This window comes from Rhodnius prolixus, unplaced genomic scaffold (genome assembly GCF_049639745.1).
Source record: "Rhodnius prolixus isolate KJV_2025 unplaced genomic scaffold, Rpr scaffold_6, whole genome shotgun sequence".
Classification (NCBI taxonomy): Eukaryota; Metazoa; Arthropoda; class Insecta; order Hemiptera; family Reduviidae; genus Rhodnius; species Rhodnius prolixus.
The window spans coordinates 11,503,077-11,526,828 of record NW_027411634.1 but is presented as its reverse complement, the minus strand read 5'-3'; the positions used below and the strand labels follow the sequence as shown (position 1 = coordinate 11,526,828).

The 23,752-nt window shown below is 34.4% G+C and overlaps 1 protein-coding gene across 17 annotated transcripts in view; it reads right to left on the bottom strand.

Annotated features, from left to right (window-relative positions):
* Positions 1-23,752, bottom strand: part of Prosap (SH3 and multiple ankyrin repeat domains prosap) — a 410,412-nt gene that overhangs the window by 57,045 nt on the left and 329,615 nt on the right. For 12 of the 17 annotated variants that reach the window (XM_074140647.1, XM_074140643.1, XM_074140644.1 and 9 more), the window contains 2 exons: positions 11,604-11,759; positions 1,607-1,624 (listed from right to left, as the gene is read on the bottom strand). In XM_074140647.1, the coding sequence (XP_073996748.1) occupies positions 1,607-1,624; positions 11,604-11,753 (168 nt within the window). In that variant the 5' untranslated portion in view covers positions 11,754-11,759. The remainder of the gene's footprint in view (positions 1-1,606; positions 1,625-11,603; positions 11,760-23,752) is intronic. The other 5 variants (XM_074140652.1, XM_074140655.1, XM_074140657.1 and 2 more) reach the window with 1 other exon arrangement.

Here is a 23,752-nt window from a genome sequence, read left to right as displayed (position 1 = left end):
CTAAAAAATATTAATGAAAAATTTAATGCACTGAAATTACGAGCTGAAGTATGAATGAAATGTTGGGTACTTGCTGATTTGTGTACCTTTTGTCGTTTAATCGTCCCTTTATACTTAACTTTTTAAACTCTAACTTCTGTTTTTACGAGGTAACGAAGTATTTTATACTTTAAACTTCTGATCTTTTGCATCCTATTTCTATTTCTGTTCTATTTGTTCTCCCAACCCGAACCTGCCACGGTTTTTAGACAACTTCAAGAGCATTCCTCCATAACAGACAAGTGGGGCCCAAAATGGAGTAATTTCAAGAAATTAATTTTGCTGATTAGATAATTAGGGATTCATAATATTGGGGCTGTAATGGTAGGTAGGTATCATTAATAGGTGTCCAGATTCTGGATATCATCCATATAATCTAATTCTTCAAATATTTTGGAGATTATCCTTGCTAATTAATGTCAAGAAACTATTATTTCCGTTCCTGAACTTAACACAATAATCTCTTAATGTTTACGTCAGCTTTCAGAGGCCTTGCGGTCCTGACCACTCACAGTATCTAGAGGAATGCTTTGAAAACTAAGAGCCCAATCTCCTCCAGTAAGCTTTAAGATCACTAATTAGAGATACTCTTGAACTTTAGGAAGTTTCTAAGTGTTTGTACTATAAGATTCAATTAGATTAGTAGGTATAGCTTAGTTTAAAGAGATTTCATTAAGTGCTTTGAGTTGATTTAAGTTATTTGATATAATACTAAGTCTGCAACTAATTAAGTTCTTAAACAACTCAAAAGGGGGACGACTGTAGTTTATAGTAGCGGATCTGGACTTACAGCATAATATTGAGCGAAATAGTATTCGTACTAAGTTGTAAACAATCACAAAAATTTATAATTTATTCTAGACACAAGAAACAAAACCAATCTAATAAAGTTTGCATAGAATATAGAGACACTGCCCACACCTATTGTTTTTGTTCGCAAGCATTCCTGCCCATAGTTTATCTAGAAATAACGCAGAAGAAAGGGAAAAAAGCCTGAATGTTGAACTGTCTGTTCCAAGCTAGATGAAAAGTTATCTACTATTTCTATGTCCTACTCTTCTTTACCTTAAAACTTTGGTAGAACACGTCTACAAGTTTTTCAATTTAAATTTAGTCTAACTTTAATATGAAGAACATTACAGGAGTTTAGCTAGAACTTTATAACCAAGCAATTTAGTGAGTTTACATCAAATACATTTTTCTTTCTAGCTTCTAGCGGTTGTCACTTCCACTTCTAAATCTTATTTTCACGTGAAAATTTTATTAAACAATTTTACTTCAGCTTTTTTGGGAGAAAAAGCTTTGAAGAAAAGTCAATAATCTTTTTTATAATAATTTTGATAACAATCAAAACTTTAAAAATCTCAATATTTCCAACAAAAAAATCTCAAGCCATGCTACTGGTGTTAAAGGTGCAACAAAACCAAAGTGCAATTATGACCTTAAACAGTCAAAAAACTCAAAATACATATTTTTTAAAAAAACCAAAGTGTTAATTCGTGTCGCTTAACTTTTCGTGCTGTCAATAAAAACAAAGACAAAATAATACAGAAATAAAATTACATACCGTAAACCAAGAAATAACCTAAAAACAAATAAAAAATGAAAAAGAAGAGAAAAATATAATTTAATGTTAAAATAAATTGAAACGTAAAGCAAAAAAATATAAACATTAAAATGGTAAATTAAAAAATGAATTTAAATAAGTAAGAAAATAGATGATTAAATTGGTTTGATAATATCAGCTGAAGGAGTCTAGAGTTTGAGATGTACGAGGGTCGTTTGAAAAGTCCGTGCAAAAATAAAAACTACTTAATTTTTTGGGGTAAACCTTTTTTATTTTTCAACATAGTCTCCTTTTAGGCTTATACACTTCGTCCAACGCTGCTCTAGTTTGTTGATCCCTTCCAAATAATAGGATTTGTCCAAGTCTGAAAAATAGCCATTCGTTTCTGCAATCACCTCCTCGTTTGAATAAAATCTTTTTCCCGCCAGCCATTTCTTCATATTGGGGAACAAATAGTAGTCCGAGGGAGCCAAGTCTGGAGAATAGGGGGGGATGTGAAACGAGTTGGAACCCTATTTCCATTAATTTTGCGACCACAACTGCTGAGGTGTGAGCTGGTCCGTTGTCGTGATGGAAAAGGACTTTTTTGTGGGCCAATCGTGGGCGTTTTTCTTGCAGCTCGGTTTTCAAACGGTCCAATAACGATGAATAATATGCACCTGTAATAGTTTTACCCTTTTCCAGATAGTCAGTGAGGATTATTCCTTGCGAATCCCAAAAGGCAGTCGCCATAATCTTTCCGGCCGAAGGAACGGTCTTCGCCTTTTTTTGGGCAGATTCCCCCTTGGTAACCCATTGTTTAGATTGTTCTTTGGTCTCAGAAGTGTAGTGATGTATCCATGTTTCATCCACAGTGACGAAACGACGCTTAAAGTCCTGCGGATTCTTCTGGAACAGCTGCAAACCGTCCTTGCTACACTTCACACGATTTCGTTTTTGGTCAAACGTGAGCAATCGCGGTACCCATCTTGCGGATAGCTTTGTCATGTCCAAATGTTGATGCAAAATATTATGTACCCGTTCATTCGAGATGCCCACAGCACTAGCAATCTTACGCACCTTCACTCTTCTGTCATCCATCACCATATCATGGATTTTATCAATGATTTCTGGAGTAGTAACCTCAACAAGGCGTCCAGAACGTTCAGCGTCACTTGTGCCCATATGGCCACTCCGAAAATTTTGAAACCACTTATAAACTGTTCTAATCGAAGGTGCAGAGTCACCATAATGTTTATCAAGCTTCTCTTTAGTCTCCTGAGGCGTTTTGCCTTTCATAAAGTAGTGTTTAATCAACACACGAAATTCTTTTTCGTCCATTTTTTGAAAATCACTCGACTTCCTCGATTCAAACGAATGCCAAACACAAAGAAATAGACCGATCTGGCTGAAACTTGGTGTGTGTTCTTCCAAGAGATGCTACTAACTAAACATAACCTCGATACGCGCCAGTGGTGCTATCTCTCTGACTCTGCACGGACTTTTCAAACGACCCTCGTAATTACAAAAAGTTAGTACCCGATTATTCCAGAAACAACACTTAATAATTTTGGTGCGAGTAATCAGACGATGTCAAGAAGTTAGTGTGATCTGAGAACTCTAGAAGTAAACTCAGTCAAAGGAGGATTCAAACTGGAGGTACCCCAGAGTACATGGTGAGGCTTCTCAGACCCAGCTAGTCCAAATCACTCGCACAAGTCGGTTGAATTGCTACACTTATAATCAGGTTGAAAGTAACTTGAAGGGAAGTGAGAAATTTAGTTAGAATGTTCAGTTTCCGCACTTGTGGCACTTCCAGGGCTTCTACTCTTTTGATACGATTTTATTTCTAATGAATCCAGATGCGCTTCGAAGCATTAGCACTTCATTAGAAGGGAATATAATAAAAATATAAAAATTTCGAAGCAGAGAGACTTCATAGATTCAACTGTACATTAAGTTCTCATGTACTCACAGTGTACATTATCTCTCATCAGTCATCACCATACTTTTACAAACTATCACTTCACAAAATCACATTCTGTAACCATTGCCTTATTTTCAGGAAGGAATAAACCGGAATTCAGCGCTACGAAGAAGCAAGTAGCGGAAAAGAGCCACTGTAACCTCGAGGAAATCATGGAGAAGAAAGAAGTGGACGAAGTCGCAGAGCAACCATTCTTCAGAAATGAATGAACGTTGGAGAAGATAGAGCTGGTTGTTTTTTCAACCAATTAGTTGGTAAATTGAGGCATTAGGCAGCCAATAGTAGCTGAGAATACCGGTATGTTGTTTTTTTTCAGCTCTTGTAAACAATAGATGGTTATTGTGCAAAACAAGACCAAAAACAGGGTGGATATGTTGAATTTAAAATGAGCGGGGACTTGTCTTAAGGAGGGACAATTTTCTCTGAAATTGACTATATTTATTTTTTTTTACAATGATTTTTAGCATACCGATTTTGTGTTATAATCATTTGCGACCATCCAACGATGACCATAATAAATCGGTTAATTCTAATCACCAATTGAATGGAATTCGTTGGGTTGCCCTGTTTATTGTTCTACCTTGTGTTTTGGGAGGCCATCGTCACTTCTGTCTACTAGGAGAGGATTCGACGAGAGAGCAGTAAGAGGACAAGTCACGGACTAAGGGATTGAAATGTATGGAAAGTTTAGATTAGAATTCGATATAGCGGGAACTGGGCAAGATCAGGAACAAGTAAAATATATTATTTGAACCACATTAAAATCCTTATAAGCAGAAAGGATATTTTGTAAGAAACTTCTGAATCTGCGTGCTTAAAAATAATTTCAAATTTATGACTTAATAAGGGAGGAAAATATTACCTCGTTGCAGTAAAGAATGAAAGAGGTCGTTGCGAACCACCAGCTACAAGTGAGGACGTTAAATGAAGTGACTAATATAATCAGGGTCTACTTGAGAAATAAATTTATACACCTTAGTGAAGATGGCACCCAATTGTAAGAACAAATTAATTACAGTTATTAAACATCTGTATGTGTAGCAAGAACGGGACAAATAATTGTGTCAAATACTAATCTAGAAGGCAGTATTAATTAATGGAGAGACAGTCTCGAGTAAATATGGTCCAAAACAGCATAGTTTGTGCCAGCCAAGATGTCTGCTGACACTTTGAGTGGTGTGGAACAACAAACAGAGTTAAAAGAGGAAACAGGTGTAGTAGAGATTTGTAATGAAGTGGTTTAATACCAAAAAATAAAATGAAATAGTAACGACCATTTCACTAATCCTGGTGAACCCAGGTGGTGACGATGATCTCTCTCTCTCCAAAACCCATGGGTATTTGCCAGCCAAAACTTTCCCCCTCGCTAAAACCTTTTTCCCTGGGGAATCTTCTCTAAATATTGACACGAGAATGAATCCATTTGTAAGTTGGCAATACTGTGATATTATGTTTTGCTTGTTTAATAACAAAAGTTTTAACTGTTAGAAGAAGAAACCGCATCGATGAAACCCATATTGGATTATCAAAAGGTCGTTTTCAAATTAGGAAAATCACTTTTCTAAATCCTGTTATTAATCTAAATTGAGTTTATCTGTTATCTTATCTTAACAATAAATGAATTTCAGAAAAATTGGAAAAATAATGGTTAATTTCGATGAATCTTTCAACCAAGGAATCGAAGAAATAAGACAAAACTTTAAGGATTATCTATTTGCAATTTCGACAAACTTAGATGAAAATAACTTTTCGTCAAGTCTTCGGTAAAATCAGCCTTCAGTCTTTTCATTGATTCCAGCAAAAATAGAGCTAGCTACGCAAGCGACTTTTTTTTTGGGGGGGGGAGAAAGAGAACAAGTCTTACGTTATCCAAAACACTATTCTTGGTAGCTATCCCAAGAAAAAGCAGAAAAGCTGTAAAAGAAAGAAAAATGAATCCAAATATTTTTCTATCGCACATTTGGCCAAATAGAAAGGTGGTTTGAATTCCCTCTTCGAGTCACAATTTAATGCGAATAAAATATTTAAATGGCAAATTTTTATATTGACCTCATATGAGGAGACCCTGTCAATTTAAAAAAAATAACTTACGTAAACTGGGGTAATAAAAAGCCTATAAAGGAGTTACACTAGTTTTTTTGAAATTCTAAATAGATGAAAACTAAATTTGACACCAAAATTTGGTTCCACAATTTGAGCAGGAACTGATTTTTTTTTTTTTGGTCGAATTAATAATTAGTAAAATCGATTTAGAAAACTTGACGCAAAGCTCACCACACATCTTTTGCTTCAATCACTAGAAGTAATAATAGAAGCAAAATTTAACCAAGATCCATTCAAATGTTGAAGGGTGGCTAAGAATTGAGGAAACAACAACATAGGGGTGTCAGAAGAATTTAAGAACTGTAGGGGTGGCTTACAGGATGCGTGATATAGAATATCTTAGTGCTATTACTTTTCAATCCAGAAGAATTTATACAGGATTTCAATGCAAGCAGATAACCAAGGGTAGTAGAACTTCTGTGGTAAGGAGAAGTGGCAATATCGATTGTAACCAATAGAATGGCGAAGGAAGCAATATCCTTGTCACTAAGATCCTGTAGAGCAGAAAATAACCAAATCTGTTGGGAGCATGTGGGCGGCTAAAGCTAACAACCAAGTATCCACCAATCAAAGTTAGACGTGTATGTTTTCTACAACTACTAAAGTCGGAAATCACAACATAGTAATAGTTTTGATGTAGCCAAAGAGATATCTCTCTCTGCAAACATCCTGCTACTACAGTTTGCACTTTAAATATCCTCTTTTTTTTTTATACTAATAAAACTCTACGGTGAGCTAAGACAATGTGCTAGGTGATAATATAGTAAAGAAATATTTAAAGCTTCAACTCTAGAAAATCATGGAACTTGATAACGTTCTGAAAACAAAACAAAATAAAGGACAAATTTTGTGCAAAGCCTTGTTAACTTTTATGCCTTGTTAACTACAGACAAAATAAAGGGTAAAAAAAAAGCCCTTCTAAGGTAAGCAAAATAAAAAACGGAAGTTGATAAAAAAAAGGGCACGTTAACAAAGTTATAAGGCAAAGTTGCACGCGCCAGCGCTTAGCTTTACTCTACTAACGATCTATGAAACGCTTTGACCTTGTGCAAGCTCCCTTTTTTATCGTTAAGGGGAAGGGTGTAGCCCTTCAAATTTGTAAAAAGTAGGAGCGTTGGGTAGACGTATTATTTGAACTGCAATATTATTTCGACTTTTTTTTCATTAAAAACTGGAATAAAACGCAAACATACAAAAAAAAAAATTTATATATAAATATTAAATCTGTCCTGTAGGACAGTTGTATAAGGGTTGATCGTCAAAAAGGGCACGAAAAAGCGTAACGCTGAAAAACACCCAAATTTGACAATTTTTTTCTCTTTTCCTATAAAAGTTATAATTCCCAAATTTTCATTATAATATAGGGCAAATCCTCCTTTATAACTGTATTTTTTTTTTTTTTTTTTTTTTTTTTTTTGCAATAACATAGATTTAGTTTTATAGATAAACGATGGCAAAAACGGCATTTTGAAAAATTGTTCTTGTTCTTGTTACCCTTTTTTGAAAACAACGTAGCGCCAAAACGCGTGAACCGATTTTCATCATTCGATTTGGAATTTCCTTATTATGTTATTTTTGTATCAATTTTTGGTTTTTATCAATCAGTTTTCTATAATCGTTGCCCGCTACCTTGGGCTTTATTTAGGCTCGAAGACTTTCTTGGAACTCCCATACTAGACTTTAAAGAACAGAACTGAATAGACGCTATCGACTACTTAAAAGACTCTTAGACGATAGATCGAAACTCTTTCTAGACAACAAAGACTGATTTATACTTCTATATTGAAACCAACCTGGACGTATGGAATAGAGCTGTAGGGTTCAACGAAACGAACAAATCTCTAAAGGATTCAATCTCTTCAATCTAAAATACTTCGAACTATTGTAAACGCTCCATTTTATGTCTCCAACCTGGACTATACACACTGACCAAAACATTCCTTTTATCGCACCAGTCGCTGAAAACACGATTCAGAAAACTTCATTTTAAACTGCAATGTCGTATAAATACTCTAGCTCAAAAATCTTTCTTCCAAGAACTCTTCCTGATAACCCGGACAAGATGCCTTAAGAGACAGTGTGGCCTCGTGATCTCCTTCTCAAGTGAAGAGAGTGACTAATAGTCTTAATGTTTTGGAGTGTTACCACTGGATAACTTCTCCACTCGATTTTATCTACCATTCACTTCTATCATTGCTACTTATAGCGCCAACGTGCTGTTTGTAGCACAAATAAACGCAAAAAAAAATAAACAACTATTTCTTCAAACTATACTACCCAAAAGACTAGAATCTTTTTTCCGATTTTCTGTAGATTTGCGAGAAACTGCGAAGCTATTTCTCTCTATAATGTTCACTCAAAATCAACTGCAATACTCTGAGTTGACAGTTTGATGACTGAATGTAAAAAACAAAAAAGACAAGAACTGTCCCAGAAGGTATAAAGAGTGGGTGGTAAATTAGTTTCTTGGGCAACCATCCAAACAGTTACTTTGTGTATTTCACACCTTGGGAAAGTGTGAACGTCGTTGCTGTTGTGAGAGGGTTAGATCTTTGGCAAAGTGTGGGTGTAGAATTAATCAACAATGGTTGTTTTTGCGGATAGTGGGTAGGAAATGTTTGTGGTCCAAAAGCCGCAGAAGACTGGCTGGCTATGCCAGTGTTATACTGGATATCCTCTGTTCTGGTGCCCACCATTTCGCTCTGTCCTGTTATATAACACTGTCCCCGCCCGATCATCCCTCAGGAGTTTGTCGCCTACCATTATTTTCACAAATGAATTTTACCGAGCCAACACAAAATTAATTTTACTATGAGTTTCGGGTGGTATGTATTTGTGCGCATGATCATTTCCCATTGAATACTAAGGAGGATCATGCGCATTTATTACTAAAACAACTGAAATTTCAAAAATTAGGTGACTATAGGCTCAAATTTAGCTCAATTACATATACAGGGTGAACACGGAGGAGAGGTCGAAACTTCTGGAGGTGATTCAGCAGCTCAAATGCAACAAAAAATATTCTATTCACTTTGGCCCGATTCTCAATAGTGCCCGATTTAGTTGTAGCGATTTTAGGTAGGCACCTACCTATTGTATTTTATTACTACAGTGTTTTATTGGTACCTTATTTTTTACTTCCGTTTTATTAAATAATATTGTTCCACACTAAAATTGTTACTTTTCGTTTTGTTCCTTCTCCAAAAAAATTGACATATGAGTAAATTAATAATATGATATTAGTGAAAAGTCGGTTACGAAACTTCCCAGTTTTCTGCATTTACACCCCACCTGTTCGGGGTAGGGTTTCATTAAAAACCAAAACATCCATATGGTCTTGAAGCTCAATAAATGCAAAACTTTTCCTGCAATTGGGTGACTCCTAGATTCATTAATCATTGAAAAAATGCAGTTGAAAATTTTAACAGAAATCATCGAAAACGAATTTTGTAGACAAAAGTAAAAATTTCATTGTTATAAGAAACGTTTAGAGGCTCTATATTGAGCAGATCTATTGGAAATTTAATGCTCTTTCGTTTGGAATAAGCAGATTTGTTGTAGGATAAAGGATAGAAAAGTTACGGCCCATTTTTATGGTGAAAAACGCGAATATCGACGGAAAAGTTAAAAATGCAAATATCTTGGGACACTATTGAGAATCGGGCCAAAGTGAAGAGAATATTTTTTGTTGCATTTGAGCTGCTGAATCACCTCCCGAAGTTTCGACCTCTCTATAATATATCCTGTATTATCAGAACATTATCAGGGCTTTTTCTTGATGTTAATTTTCATCTAATTACTCTTTCTAGCATTTTTACTATATAGCAATTAGTCTTCAGAGTTATGTAGATCCACCAATAAAACGACCTTTTAAAATGATATTTCTAAAAGAAATAATTCGGATGACGTGATAATGGAACTGTCTCCGGACAATATCGCTAGACTAGATCGCCATGTCTCCAAGTCCGCTCTCCAAAATAGCTGTTGGTATCCGATAATTTAAGAGCATCCAGTAGTTTTTTGACTGGACGATTCTTCTTTGTCGGCTCCAGTACTACCCTCTTTGGACGTGATTGATGGACGAGAAACAATTGGACATTCATTTTCTTCCCTAAAGGGAGCCATCTGTTTTTACCATCAATCTAATCTGACTAACTACCCTTAAATATTTCTTTATTTGCCTAAACTATAGTACTTTCATTGGCCTAGAGAATATCTTCCATAATAAAACTGAAGAGTGTTTCCCCTTGAATCTATAAAGTGGCCAACATCGTGAGCCCTTCATAAAAAATAGAGAATAAAGGGTAAAAATGGCTTCCTCCTTTAGCCTGCTCATAAACAGTTAATACACGGTAAGTGCCTTCTATTTATGGCCTAGGGGGATGCAGAAAAAAGAAAATGAATAAATGAGAAAAGTTAACCCCTAAGTACCCACAGCTGGGTTAGCCTTCCCTGTAGCCTAGGCAATTTTATTATTTACAAATTTATGCCCGTATATTTTTTTAAATTGTACTTTTATGTTCCTGTTTTTTCATTTATTTAATCTTAAATTTATTTTTAAAAAAATTTAAGAAGCAAATAAATCATTGGAATAATTTAAAACCAATAGTAAATGTCAAATTAAATTGTTCAATTACAGCTAAATAAAATACGCCCTAAATGAAATAAGATACGATCTAAAGGGAGAATCACAATCATCTAAAACGTGATTTGAGAAAAAGTAGACAACCACCATTCCAAATCATTCTATCTGTCCACGAGGATAGCTTAGGCTGCCACTTCAATCAATTAAATTTAAACCACTAAAAATAATTTTGGTATCCAGTTTCATTAAAACGATTTAATTTTTAAGCTAACCTTATAACCTTACCTTTTCTGTAAAGAAATATTCTCGTATTTCACTGAATTTTCTTTAAAAACAGCGCGCAGATCTTTGTTCAGTGCACACTCATTAAAGACCACAGTTTCCATCACTGGACAGTGGTCTGTAAGAGGGTCTTGGAAGAAAAAAAAAATCTGAAGGCAGCTGGATTCTAACCTAGGATTTACGCGCTGGTATCCATCCAAGCACTAACCACCGAGCTGGCCCCTTTTAGTAGTGTTAATGCAATTAAATCCAGTATTCAGGTTTCTCTTGATAAAACTTTTTTTTGGATTATTAACAAAGAATTTAAGAATAAAGATTTAAGGAAACGAACATTCGGAAATAAATAATAAATATATTAACGTGACTGATTCGAACGTTTTACAGATCTAAAATATAGAACATGATAGACAATTATACGATATCATCAAGACAATGCCAGCTGTCACACCTCTCGTCTAACAACCGACTATTTGAGCACTCAAAAAATCGAATTAATGGGTCATCCGCCGTACAGTCCTGATTTGGCACCAAATGACTTCTTTTTTGTTTCCGAACGTCAAGAATAAATTACGTGGGCAATGATTTTCGTCGGCAGAAGAAGCCGTTGATGCATTCAAAAACCATGTTTTGGTGGTGTCTCAAGAGGAATGGAAAAAAATGCTTTGACAAGTGGTTCGAACGCATGCAGAAGTGTATAGATCATAAAGGAGAATATTTTGAAAAACAATTAAGTCATTTTCAAAGACAAATTACTGTTTTTTTTTATTATTAGGCTCAAAATATAAATAGTGCCCCTCGTAATGACCAACTGACGTAAATATAGCGTGGTTAATGGCAGAAAACAGACTCTGTATTGTGCATAGATTAGTAGCTTTTCTACAACTAGGGACAACAATAACTAGGCATAATCCCTTTCTAACGCTAAGATTGTTCGGTAAATCCTTATCTTGTTTCCAAAATCCGGACAAGTAGACATCATTAGCCTCAAGTATATTTACTCCAGATTTCTGGATATCTAGTTTATGGCACCAAAAAAACAAACAAATAAATAAATAACTTACCTTTGGCAGAGCGGCTAGACATTGTTGTTTAACGTCCCAGACGAGCTGATGTGATGGAAACTGAAGACATTTATGGACGTTTAGTTCGGGCACATGGACCCTCAGGAGTAGATAGCCTGGTTCTGGGCTTTCTCCTCCTCCTGGCTCCATTCCTTACTGCAATCAAATAACCAGGATTAATATCAAAAATGGCGGCACGATAGCCGAATGGGTTAGAGGCAAGGCACACGCAAAGGTAAAGGTATATTGTGGTATTGGGTTCGATTACCTGGTCTAGGCTTTGCATTTTATTTAATGGTTAATAAAAAGAATTCATTGTTAAGTATAATTTGCTAGTCGCCTCCGTCCACGACACCTAATTTGGGTAGTTGGACAGGTAAATCCAGCTCCAAAAATTAGAGACTCATCTCCATTATCTTCTAAGACCTTCTCTGTAGCCAACTAGCTAACTTTTTGCTCGGTCTACCTTGCAGTTCGCGAATGTCCGAGCAAATACCTTAGAGCGGTGATTCTCAACCACTGTGCCGCGGAAGTTTTGAAGTGTGCCGCCAAATTTTAGAAATGCATACAATAAAAATTATATATTAAATGTAGAAGACGATATTAGTGTAGAATTATCATTTATTGGACCAAATATAAACGAAATTATCAAAAAACATCAAGCTCAAATTTCTCATTAAAAGTATTCTTATTATTAACTTGTAATTAATCCCTTAGTAAACATATACTGTTGTTTTTGTAGTACATATTAGTTTCTATTGAAAATAAACATAAACTATTTTACACAGCGTATTATGGATAAATAATAGTTATTTATTTAACAAGTGTAGAAAGTAGTACTTTTCCTCACACGAGGCAGGGTTTGCATGCACGAGCGAGCGAAGCGAGTGCAAGTGCAAATTGCCGAGTGTGAGGAAAATACTTTACACTCGAGTTAAATATTATATTTTTTCTGCAACCATTAGGGTTATTAACTAAAAAAAAAAACTAAACAGGAATCACTAGAATCCATTTTAAATTTCTATAAGGTAACACTATAACCTTTTTAACTGTTATAATTAAAAATATCTAATTATTTATTAAAATATTATTTTTATTTCTATATTCCTTTCAATTTTTATTTTATTTTTTAATATTCGTTTTTTAATTATTTAGTTACGTTAAATAAGCTTATTAAAGTTTTACAGAAAATATTTAATAACAAAACTTTTTATATCAAGGAAGCACAATAAAGTTTTTCCACTCTTAAGGAAAGTGACACTAATGGGAATTTTTCCCCACTAGTGAGGTAAAGTTGGGCATTACATAGCTGATTTTAATTGAGTAATGAGAACATTCCTACATGGTTGTAGAAAAAAAACTTTTAAATTTATCTAATTATTAGTGTACCGCCAAATTTTGAAATTGTTAAAAGTGTGCCGCGGCAAAAAAAATGTTGAGAATCACTGCTCCAGAGGCTTTAGATTCCTTCAATCTTACAACCACCTTCTTCCCATCAAACTAACCAAATCTTGCTTCTGGTACAGCTCCCTTAAATGCTCATTATCTTCCTCCATTAATGGATCAAAGATTTTATCCCCATAATCTTTCACCTTCACTCATCTTTTTTGTGAGCAACTTGTCAAATTTGTTTAGGCCTGACTCGAGTTCTATAAACTATAGCTCTGGCAACTATTGTTTAATAATGCAGCAGTATTGCCATTACACAAGAGTGACGCTCACGACTGGAGTTCTAATCAGCATCAATATATCTTTAGCGTGTCCGACACTCTTAAAGCGTACTCAGATGAAGTGTTTACATTACTGACTTAATGATAGATATTTAAAAACTCCCACTTCATAAATATTTTAAATTATATAAAACCTCGAAGTGAGTAAATCATTAAAGGTAGGTTATATTGTCTGCCATTAGGCTACCAGTTCTCTAATAAAATGGTTGAATGGCTAGACAGTCCGGAATTCATTCAACCATATAAATGAGTTTTACTATTCAACAAGGACGTCCAAAGCGACTAAGAAGAAACATGAATGAACACTCTAGAAGACAGGAGTGTGGGCTGTAAAGTATTTGTGAGTGAATACCTTAATGACATCTATATATTTATTTTTTTTGTAAAAAAAACGAGGCAGTTATATAAGAATCGAAATATTAAGTTGATAGCAACATTCCGTTCGCTAGAAATATATTCTCGTACATTCTGTAAAGAATTTTGTAATGTTCTTGTGTCCATTTGTGTTAAATAAATGTATTTCATTTTATAAACCCAGCTTAATATTGAAAATATATATATTTTGGGAGAGTTATTCTACATTTTGTAGAGATAGTGACATTTATTTGGCGTAACTGTGTTTAAAAATGACAGTTAAAAGAAGATTTCGTTGTTTCAAAAGAGATCAATCTGAACCAATTAAAATTTTGAATCGAAAAAACTGAAAGGTCAAAATTGAATTCCAGTTATTCAGGTAAAATTAAAAAGTTTTATTAAATTCGAGGAAGAAATTCAGCAGTAATTAAGGATTCAAGATTGGCGAGGAATCGGTCAAATAAAAACAACAACTCGTCTTTTTTGCCAACGTTTCGACAAATATATATTGTCTTCTTCAGGGCCTGGATATTACAAATACAAACAATTTAGAGAATCAGTAACATATAAAATCAGTTAAAAATCAGTAATATAAAAAAATAAATAAAATAAAATACAATAATTTTTTGTTATATTAACATTTTTTATAAATATAAAAATGTATTGTAGTTTATTTTATATATTTTTATTTTTATATTACTGATTTTTCACTGATTTTCTATGTTACTGATTCTCTAAATTGTTTGTATTTTTGTATTTGTCGAAATGTTGGCAAAAAGACGAATTGTTTTTATTTGACCGATTTCTCGCCAATCTTGAATTCTTAATTGAATAATTTACGGTCACGAAACCTATATATTCATTCAGCACTAACTCTTAAATTCATTCATGAAAATCGGTTCACGTGTCGATAATTTGAAACGATTGCTATACTTCCCCTTAACAAGTGTAAGAGCTGATCGCCGCTTTAATGTTACGTAGGGGAGCCCTAACCCTATCATCCTACCAAATTTTATCAAAATCGGGCCAAGATTTACAGATAAATTAGTAATAATCATTTTGGAGGGGGCCTTAAATAAAGGGGGCTAACTCCTCTCCCATTCGATGTACAGTATCGAGACCCCCAAAAGGCACATCTACATAAAATTCCGAATCGAATTACACCTCATTCATGAAAATCGGTTCACGCGTTTAGGCGCTACGTTGTTTACAAAAAAGGTAACAACAACAACAACAAGAACAAGAACAAGACCAATTTTTGAAAATGCCGTTTTTGCTCATTTTCAGCAACTTTTTTCTCGAAATCTATTAGATCTGTGTTGTTACAAAAAATTACAGTTATAAAGGAGGATTTGCCCTATATTTTAAAGAAAATTTGGGAATTTTATCTTTTATAGAAAAAGAGAAAAAAATTGTCAAAGTTGGGTGTTTTTCAACGTTACGCTTTTTCGTGCAGTTTTTGACGATCAACCCTTATACAACTGTCCTACCGGACAGTTTTAATAAGCGAAATCTCGAGAAAATATTTCGAAATTAAAAATAATTGAGTATACGAGTACGTTTCCTTTGAATCGGAGTGTGCTTTTTAGAATTACGAGTATTAATTCAAAGGCCCCTAATTGGCTAACTTCAAAATTAGATTGGATCCTCTTTCTAGTTCAGCGAAATTTGCTTAAAAATTAGGAAAATTTTGAATATCTATTGTAAGCCATGTTACCAGTTAGGTTTCTGCACATCAGGGAGAAATTATCATGAAGCTGTAGAGTTGTTTAAGAGCTCGGTATGGCCTTGAAGAGTTTTTGATTGAGTACTATGTAAAGGAAATTTATAGCTCCTAGTTTTCGGATTAAGTGGAGATATGCAATAGCAGATTTGTTTGATGTATTAGAACCACAACTGACGGAGACTCTAGAAATGAAGAAAGACCTTACCAAAGACCATACTCGAACCATGTGATTAAATTCTCTCTTTTAACTAGGAATTTGCCCTTAATAACGGAAATATTTGGCTACAATATCATTATAATTAAATAATTATTAAGGAAGTAAACGTAACTAGAACATGTTCGGCCAAAACTTATTAAAATCACGTTTTTAAACACTGAAGTGATACGCAAATATTCTTTACAATTATTTAGTCAGGAGACTGGAAAATGCCATTAACTTCAACTCTGCGCTGAAGGAGCATTTTTCCTTGAACGTAAGTGGTTGTATAAAAAGGAAAAATCAATTTTCCTGAAAGTGTGAGTGGTGTTAATGGAGGAGAAAATTTGGGTGGATGGAATGATGCTTTAAATTTGAAACTTCTGTTTCTAGTTTAGCTGGAGGTTGGACTACAGTATGAGATCTATTTCAGAAGATCTTAAGCAATAAAAAACAAAAATCTTACGCTCACAGCCTCCTAGATTATGAGCTACTTCACTTTTTTTTGTCTTGAGTCGTGTGAGGACTTCCTGCGCTACTAAAAAGTAAATAGAAATAAGATTAAGCGGCTAACTGAAGCCGCTTCTAAGCTAAAATGTTTAAGTATAACTTAAGTGGATAACTTTAAGTTCAAACAAAGTATTAAATTGAGATCCGCTACGATATAGGGAACCAGCTGTTTTCTTCCCCCAAAAAGCACCTTTAAAATTGGGACCCGACATAGAATAAGTCATCAAAACTTAAGGAGGTTTAATGGGACAATAGAACCCCAGAAAAAACGCTTTTCTCTTGTTTCATTAAATATTAGCGCGCCAGTTATTGTACGACCTTCTAAGATATTTAATATCAATCATCAACATTCTTGACAAACAAAATGGGGAATAAGGATATAAGCTGAAAGATATAGTATGCACACATGGGCTGGGATGATGCTGCTAATGTACCACTAGCAATGACTGTGAATAATCACAAAGCAATGGTACAGCGCATTAAACATTCTAGATGGTACGTTCTAGATGAGTTATTGCTGTAAAATTTAGGTGATTTACATCGCTGCTACAGAGGCTACGTTATTGCTCTACGACATTCGGATTCAAACTAGGGACTACACAATATCCCTCATCTTAACCACTGCTTAGCGTAATGATAAATGATAATAAAGAGAATTTATAATAACTAAGTGAAACAAACAGGAATTAAAGTGCACTTATCGTTATTTATCGGGTAATTAATGTTTTGTTATTCTGTTTGGGCCAAATCTCCTTTATGGTATGCACATATGAGTCCAAGTAAATTTTAATTTAAACATAAATTCTAAAATTATATATAGTGAGAACCCAAATAATTTGACAGTTTGGTTTTCCCAAATCTATACCTTACTAAGTCTCCTGTAGGGGTTAACGCAGCCTAAACTGTGATGTAACAATTTTTATCGGATTTTTTTTTGGTATTTCCTTACAATTTCTTGAGGTTCAGCTTGTACCAAAAGTTACTTAAATTTGAACCAAGTTAAGTTTACCACCCATTTGTACGCTACTAAGAATCAGGCAAGTCCTTATTTACAACTTGAATATCCTAATAAGGGTTCTGGAACTACTTCTCAGATGAATTCACAACTTCTTGTCTGATGCGATAGCATGCAAAATTATTTGACTAAAGAACAGCGCACAAATTTTTCTTATGCATTAGCCAGCATAGTTACAGAACATGGACAGATTAAGTCGCTACTTTTGTTGCAGTAAGAAAGAAACTGCATAATATTGGAAATTGTGACTCTATTAGAACCTTCCTTGCGAACAACGAAATCTAATCAGTTAGCTCTTGAACAATACACAAAAGATTCATCTCGATTACTCAAAAAATTATGTGAGAACATATAATACTTTTTAAAAAGTTTGTAGAAGCGCCATCTGTCGTGAGGAATGTCCTTGGAAGATTCTCTTCAGTTGGCAGAGCGCTAGCCTGGTAATGTTAGTAATTTATTACTTTAAAATATGGTTAGTTTCGCATTCCTGGATAGTATCGTTGGTTTTATTCGTCATAGCACACGCAAGTTTACTGAATCCCAGACCAATTTTTTTTTTATTTTCATCCATCATTAGAAGTAGACTAAACAGATTGCGGTAGAGAATTTAAACTTTTGTTTCCGTCGCAGTCTGTATTTGTTGAGTCAGCAAACACTTCAATAAGTTAATAAAGTGTTCCGGAGGTTTGACCTAGATTGAATTAATGTCTTGTTAAGGGTTATATATCCTCTCACACTGAGTCATCCACAGTCAGCATTATTTATAACAATCAATCGTCAAAACAACTCCATTCAGAGTTACAGATTAAGGTACTCTTCTGGCTACTTGATCACTATAATCCAGAGCTTAAAATAGTTCAGGACTTGATCATCTAGCTCAGGCAAATCAGTCTGAAAGGGTTCCTGAGTATTAAATGTTTTAATTCAAAAAGAAGAAACAGAGGGAGATTAAGTTTTGTGATCCATTTAAGATATAATATATCCCAGAACATTTCTGGGTAGATCATTAAGCCTTGCAGAATTCCTTTAGATAAGAGCAGCAAGTTACTGCTTTCATCTTAGAAACTAGATAGTACCATGTTAATTCCTTCTATTTTATTTAAATTGAACGGATTTCAGAGGATGTAGGAAAAATGAGTGATAATGTCAGTTAGAAGTGCCTACTTGATCTTGGTCTAGCATCTGATTAAAGATTAAGTAATTTAATGTTCTGTAAAGTAGAATTCAATCGCTTAATTCGCAACTGAGTCATCTGCAAGTGTAAATTATTTTTTAAATTACAGTTTTAGACCCTACGGTTGCGTTGTTCGTCGGCTACGCTGGACTTCTTTCGCATCATGTATTGTATTTACTGCATTCACACTATGCCTGATGTATTTTTATAAGTATTTGTTACTGTATTTTTATACAGGTAGCGATATACATATACATATATAAGAAAAAACAAATAAATTTAAGAAACTTCAACATCTAAGCTCAATGGCTCCCGGAACTTTAATTTTCAGTGTACAACGACTTCCGGAGTGTCCACTCGTAACAAGCAACGATGTCTATACCCGGACAGTGAGCCGTAAGAAGTTTCTAGAAAGAAAAAATAAAAAAATCTACGGGTCAGCTGTTGGATTCGAACCCAGGATCTCTGCATGGTGATCTCAGTTCGTTAACAACTACACATTTTAACTTGTAAATTATTTTATTATCACTGGAATGAAGGGCAAAATATTTATTTTTTAATTATAATGAAATTAGACGTGGGCTTTCTTTTTAGTTTTTCTTGGTATACAAGTTAAGAGGAAATATTACGATTGTGGCGATATTTAAGACCTACATAAACTTACCCCCGGTATTTTTTGAGAGTTGAATTAGAGATGTACGTAATAGACAGCACTGGCAATATGAAGAAAGAATTTAAATTGAAAGAATTGGATTCTCTAGATTTGCATTGCTTGGCGGATCCTCACACAGATTCCATACGTCCATTATTGATCGCCTGCTGTCCATTGAAGTCAGTTACTGTTGTTGATGGCTACGGAAGGCCGAGTAAAGTGCTACTTGGCACTAGTTTTAGTTTAAACTCAGATGAAATTTGAACTATTCTAAGCTAAGAAAACAAAAAAAGACGTACAAAAAAAACTTGGGTTTGAGTTAAAAAACATTTTATTCATCCTTCCAACCATAAAAATATCGTTTGAAAGATATGATGAATTAATATCTCACATACATAACTAGAAAAAAAATTTAATTCAACAGCACTTCAAAAGAGGAAAAAGGATGTGGAAGATCAAAAGGAAGATGAAGAAATAAGAGGAATGTGCACTTTGCCGCGGCTTACAGTGAATCAAAAGACATGAATCATCAGGAATGGCGAGTAAGATAATCTGTTAAATAAAAAAGAAAACTAGAAGGAGAGTTTTCCAAGCGGAAAAACCAAATTATAATGATGATAAAACAGAGCAATTTGTAATAGGATGAAAATGGAACTTTTTATTTTATTTCTAAGAGAAATATTTGAAAATATTATTGTGGCATACGTTTAAGCTTGTTGAGATTTAATAATTAAAAGTGAAATACGTAAAATTTAGAAAATACATAATTTTCTTGGTTTAGCCAAATTTTTAGCCATTTCAATAAAAATATAATCCAATTAATTAATAAATCATTTACAATAAACATAATCCATTTCAATGAGTTTAGTGAGAACACTTTAAATAGGGAAAATGATATCACTCAGGAAGGCTGTGGAGAGAGATATTCATGATGAGTTCATGACTGGAATATCATTTCCACTTTGTAATTAACCTTTATACCCTTTACTTGTCAACCTAAATTACCTTATTCACAATCAATTTAGTCTAATTACTGAGATCTAATTACTATATGTTTCTTGCACTAATTAAACAAACTATAAACTGTAAGATTTTCGCAAAGCAGATGATAGATTTCGAATAATTGTTAAAAATACAATAAAGAATATTTAATACCTTACTTCAATTAACTTACTTTCAAAAAGGAGCTATAAAAATGGAATAGAACAACAGGATATCTGCAATTAATAGAATATTGCAGATAATAATAAAAGTATAAAGATAATTGTACAAAATTAAAAAGATAACGGAGCAGAAATTACTTCTGACATCAATAGAAATAGTTAAATTCAAAAGAAAAACAAATAAATGATTTTGTTTTCGCTACTCCAAATATCTCCAGGACAAGCTTACTTAAAGCTGGGAAGATTTTTTTAAATTATTCATTCAACGGTTAGCTGAAAACGAAAAGTTAACTTCTATCCAACAGAACTTTGATTTTAACCATTTTAGTTTCAAAATTTCCCAAACCACTTAGTTCAGGCAGATTTCTGGTAGGTGTTCGCCGGTTAGTAGGAACCAAGTGTCTATTCTGAGGTCGGAGATGTCTCTTTGATTATTTTTAAGCTCTCTCTTTCTCGTATCACATACTACACCCACGCAGGCCGAAGTCGCTTTCTTCACCCACGCGGACAAAGTAGTATTACCTCTTCTGGGGGAGCGGGAGAAGCTGAGGAGTGGTAAGTACACGGGAAAACCCACGCAAAGATCCTGGGTTGAAGTTCTAACTGCTCTTTGCTTTTCTCTCTCTTTATATTTGCACATCTCGATATCCGTTGATGGTCTGTATGAATAGTAACGAGAGTACAATTTCCATCACCGGCAATGCATTTAAAAAATGCAGAGGGCGTTAATGACCTTCATAAAAGTGAAGGCGTAATAGATTAGTTCAGCTACTGAGATGTTTTTTCAAACGCAGAAATTTGGGTTTTAAGTTCATGTTCTTGTTGCACTTGCTGATATTTCTTTTTCTGATCTTTCTCGTCCAGTGACGTTGTTGTTTGTAAGAGGAGAGCGAGATCTGGAGGCCGCAATGAGAAGACTTAAATCAGGGCGCCAATGAATTCGGGATCTTTATGCTCGTTAAAGGCAATTTTTTTTTAACCTATCTGCACATCACATCGTCTTTTTTAATATCTTCAGACAGCAATTTTGGTAAATTGGATGTCCCAGGTTCGAATATGGGTGCGTTGAACTAGATTTTTTTTTATCTTGCAAGTTTCTAGAGCTCGCAGTTTAAGTAAAGAATAGTGTATTATGGATAGAACTGTAATTAGAATAACAAAACCAAGCAGTGTCCTTTGGGGCTCCCAAAGCGGGGTCAATTAAGTGCCTTTATTCTTGTAGATGTAGAAGAAAAACAGGATTTTAAAAAGTGGCCTCCACAATCTCCTTTTCATTAATTGGTGGATCTCTTAATTTTAAGGACGAAAATGTAAAGAATCTCTCAGGATGTTAGAACGTATTATGGTATAATGCCTCTTTTTTAGCTAATATTTGAGGCGCCACGGTAGCCGAGCGGTTAGAGGCGAGACCTGTAAAGCTAATATGTATTGTCGTACTGGGTTCGATTCCCCGGTCTTAGGCCTTGGATTTTATTTAATGGTTAATAAAAGAAATTTACTGTTAAGTTTGTTTGCTAGTCGCCTCTGTCCACGACACCTAATTTGGTAGTTGGACGTAAAGCGCTCCTGAAAAAATAGACATTACTTTACTTTTACTAATTATATAGTTGGCAACTCCAAGATCCTCATTAAAAAGTAAAAATAAAACAAATTTAAACATCGCATTAAAGAAATTAAAACACAGTATGCAACAATGTTCACTAATAAGCCCAGTTAGAAGTGTGTAGGAATTTCTAAACACATTAAGAAAATGTTTAACCATAGTCTACGTAATATCTACAGGAAGTTTAGATTGCATGTTTCAAACCTGTTGGGCGGGAGTGTCTAGGCGGTAAAAACTGGCGTGCACCATATATATTTGCGCTTATCACGTGATGCAAACGCTTAGTGTAAAAAAAGTTATTGTTCACGGTTCTGTTTTCGCTTTGCTTTCAAACATTTAGCTAATAATCTAGTCGTCTCAGGAGAATAGAACCTAGCTTTCTTTCATTTCCTTTAAAGTGATTATCTGCAATCAAGCAGCGTAATATAATCTGTTCATTACGGAAGTGGGTATAAGTGCTATCGTAAAATCTTATACCACCTGTATAGTTTCCTATACAATGGAAATATCTGTGAGGTGAGAACAATTTACCAGTGTTGTTATTTATTATGGTTCAAAACAACAGCAGTTTGTGCATCCATTTTGTGTTTGGTTGTAGACCAAAAGATTATTTATCTGATTTTCCTTTCATTTACTAAGAGAAATAATTATAGAGATCAGTAGCTCCAGATTGTGTATGTTGAACGCCTGTTATGTCAAGTGTTTACTAAAAAAAAAATCCACGAAACTCTGCCCCTCCTCCCAAGGGTGTCATTGCATCCAAAAGCACATTACATCAGGAGTTGCAAGCCCCATGGCAAGAGGTGCAAGACTAATTTACGAATTGACTTCCCCAGCTAGCGCTATTTTTTTTTTCCGGCGCATCGACAGCTTGGCCATTAGCACCGTCTCGTGACATAAAAACCCCTCGTACTCGGATGGCACCTCCTCCTCCTCCCTCGTTACATCCTTTACAGCTTCCATCGGGAACTAGTGTGGAGCCGAGGAAGCACATCTTCCCTCTCCAACCATTTGACCATCGACTACAGTCGACGGAGGGGAGTGAGTTGCTGCTATGTTGGCACCATCCTCTCTTTTCTTGGATGTTTTGGGTGGACCACATAATGAAGGGCTAATCGCTCAAGATAAATCTCAAGATTAACCCATCCACCTTATCTAATTCACTATTAATAGGGGTGGAAGTACTTTGATTAAATTTCCTTCGCCCCAGATAAAAAACCTAAATGACTAAAAACCTAAACCTAAAAACCCATAAAACAAAAACAACTCGCACCCAATTGCTTCATTCAACATAATAAATACATTCAACCTAATGACATCACACTAAAAATACATTCACACCAATAAATACATTCAAGCTAATGCATCACGCCATAAATACATTCACGCCAATAAATACACTCTTACTAATAAATACATTCACGCCAATAAATACATTCAAGCTAATGCATCACGCCATAAATACATTCACGCCAATAAATACACTCTTACTAATAAATACATTCACGCCAATAAATACATTAAAGCTAATGCATCACGCCATAAATACATTCATAATAATAAATACATTCACGCCAATAAATACATTCGTACACATAATACATTCACGCCAATAAATACATTCAAGCTAATGCATCACGCCATAAATACATTCATATTAATAAATACATTCACGCCAATAAATACACACAATCACAAACTTACACCCCTTGCATGCATTCTAATAGCATAACCTAAGTGAAAATCCTATATCTTTTTTAAAAAAGTAAATAGAGCTATTCAATGAGATAAAGCGCCATTTTCATTATTAGTGATGATATTAATAATAAAAAGTATTTGATAAAATTTTTTACCGGAATAAAAGTGCAATTAAATTTTTTGCGGCAGATCTTTTAATAACCGTCTGAAGAGTCATCGTAAAAAATAAATAAAAATAAAGGATAATATATGATCCTAAATGTCTATGAAAGTATATTTAATATTTCGCAAAAATTAAAGTCAGTAATTTAATAGCCTTCGTTCGGAA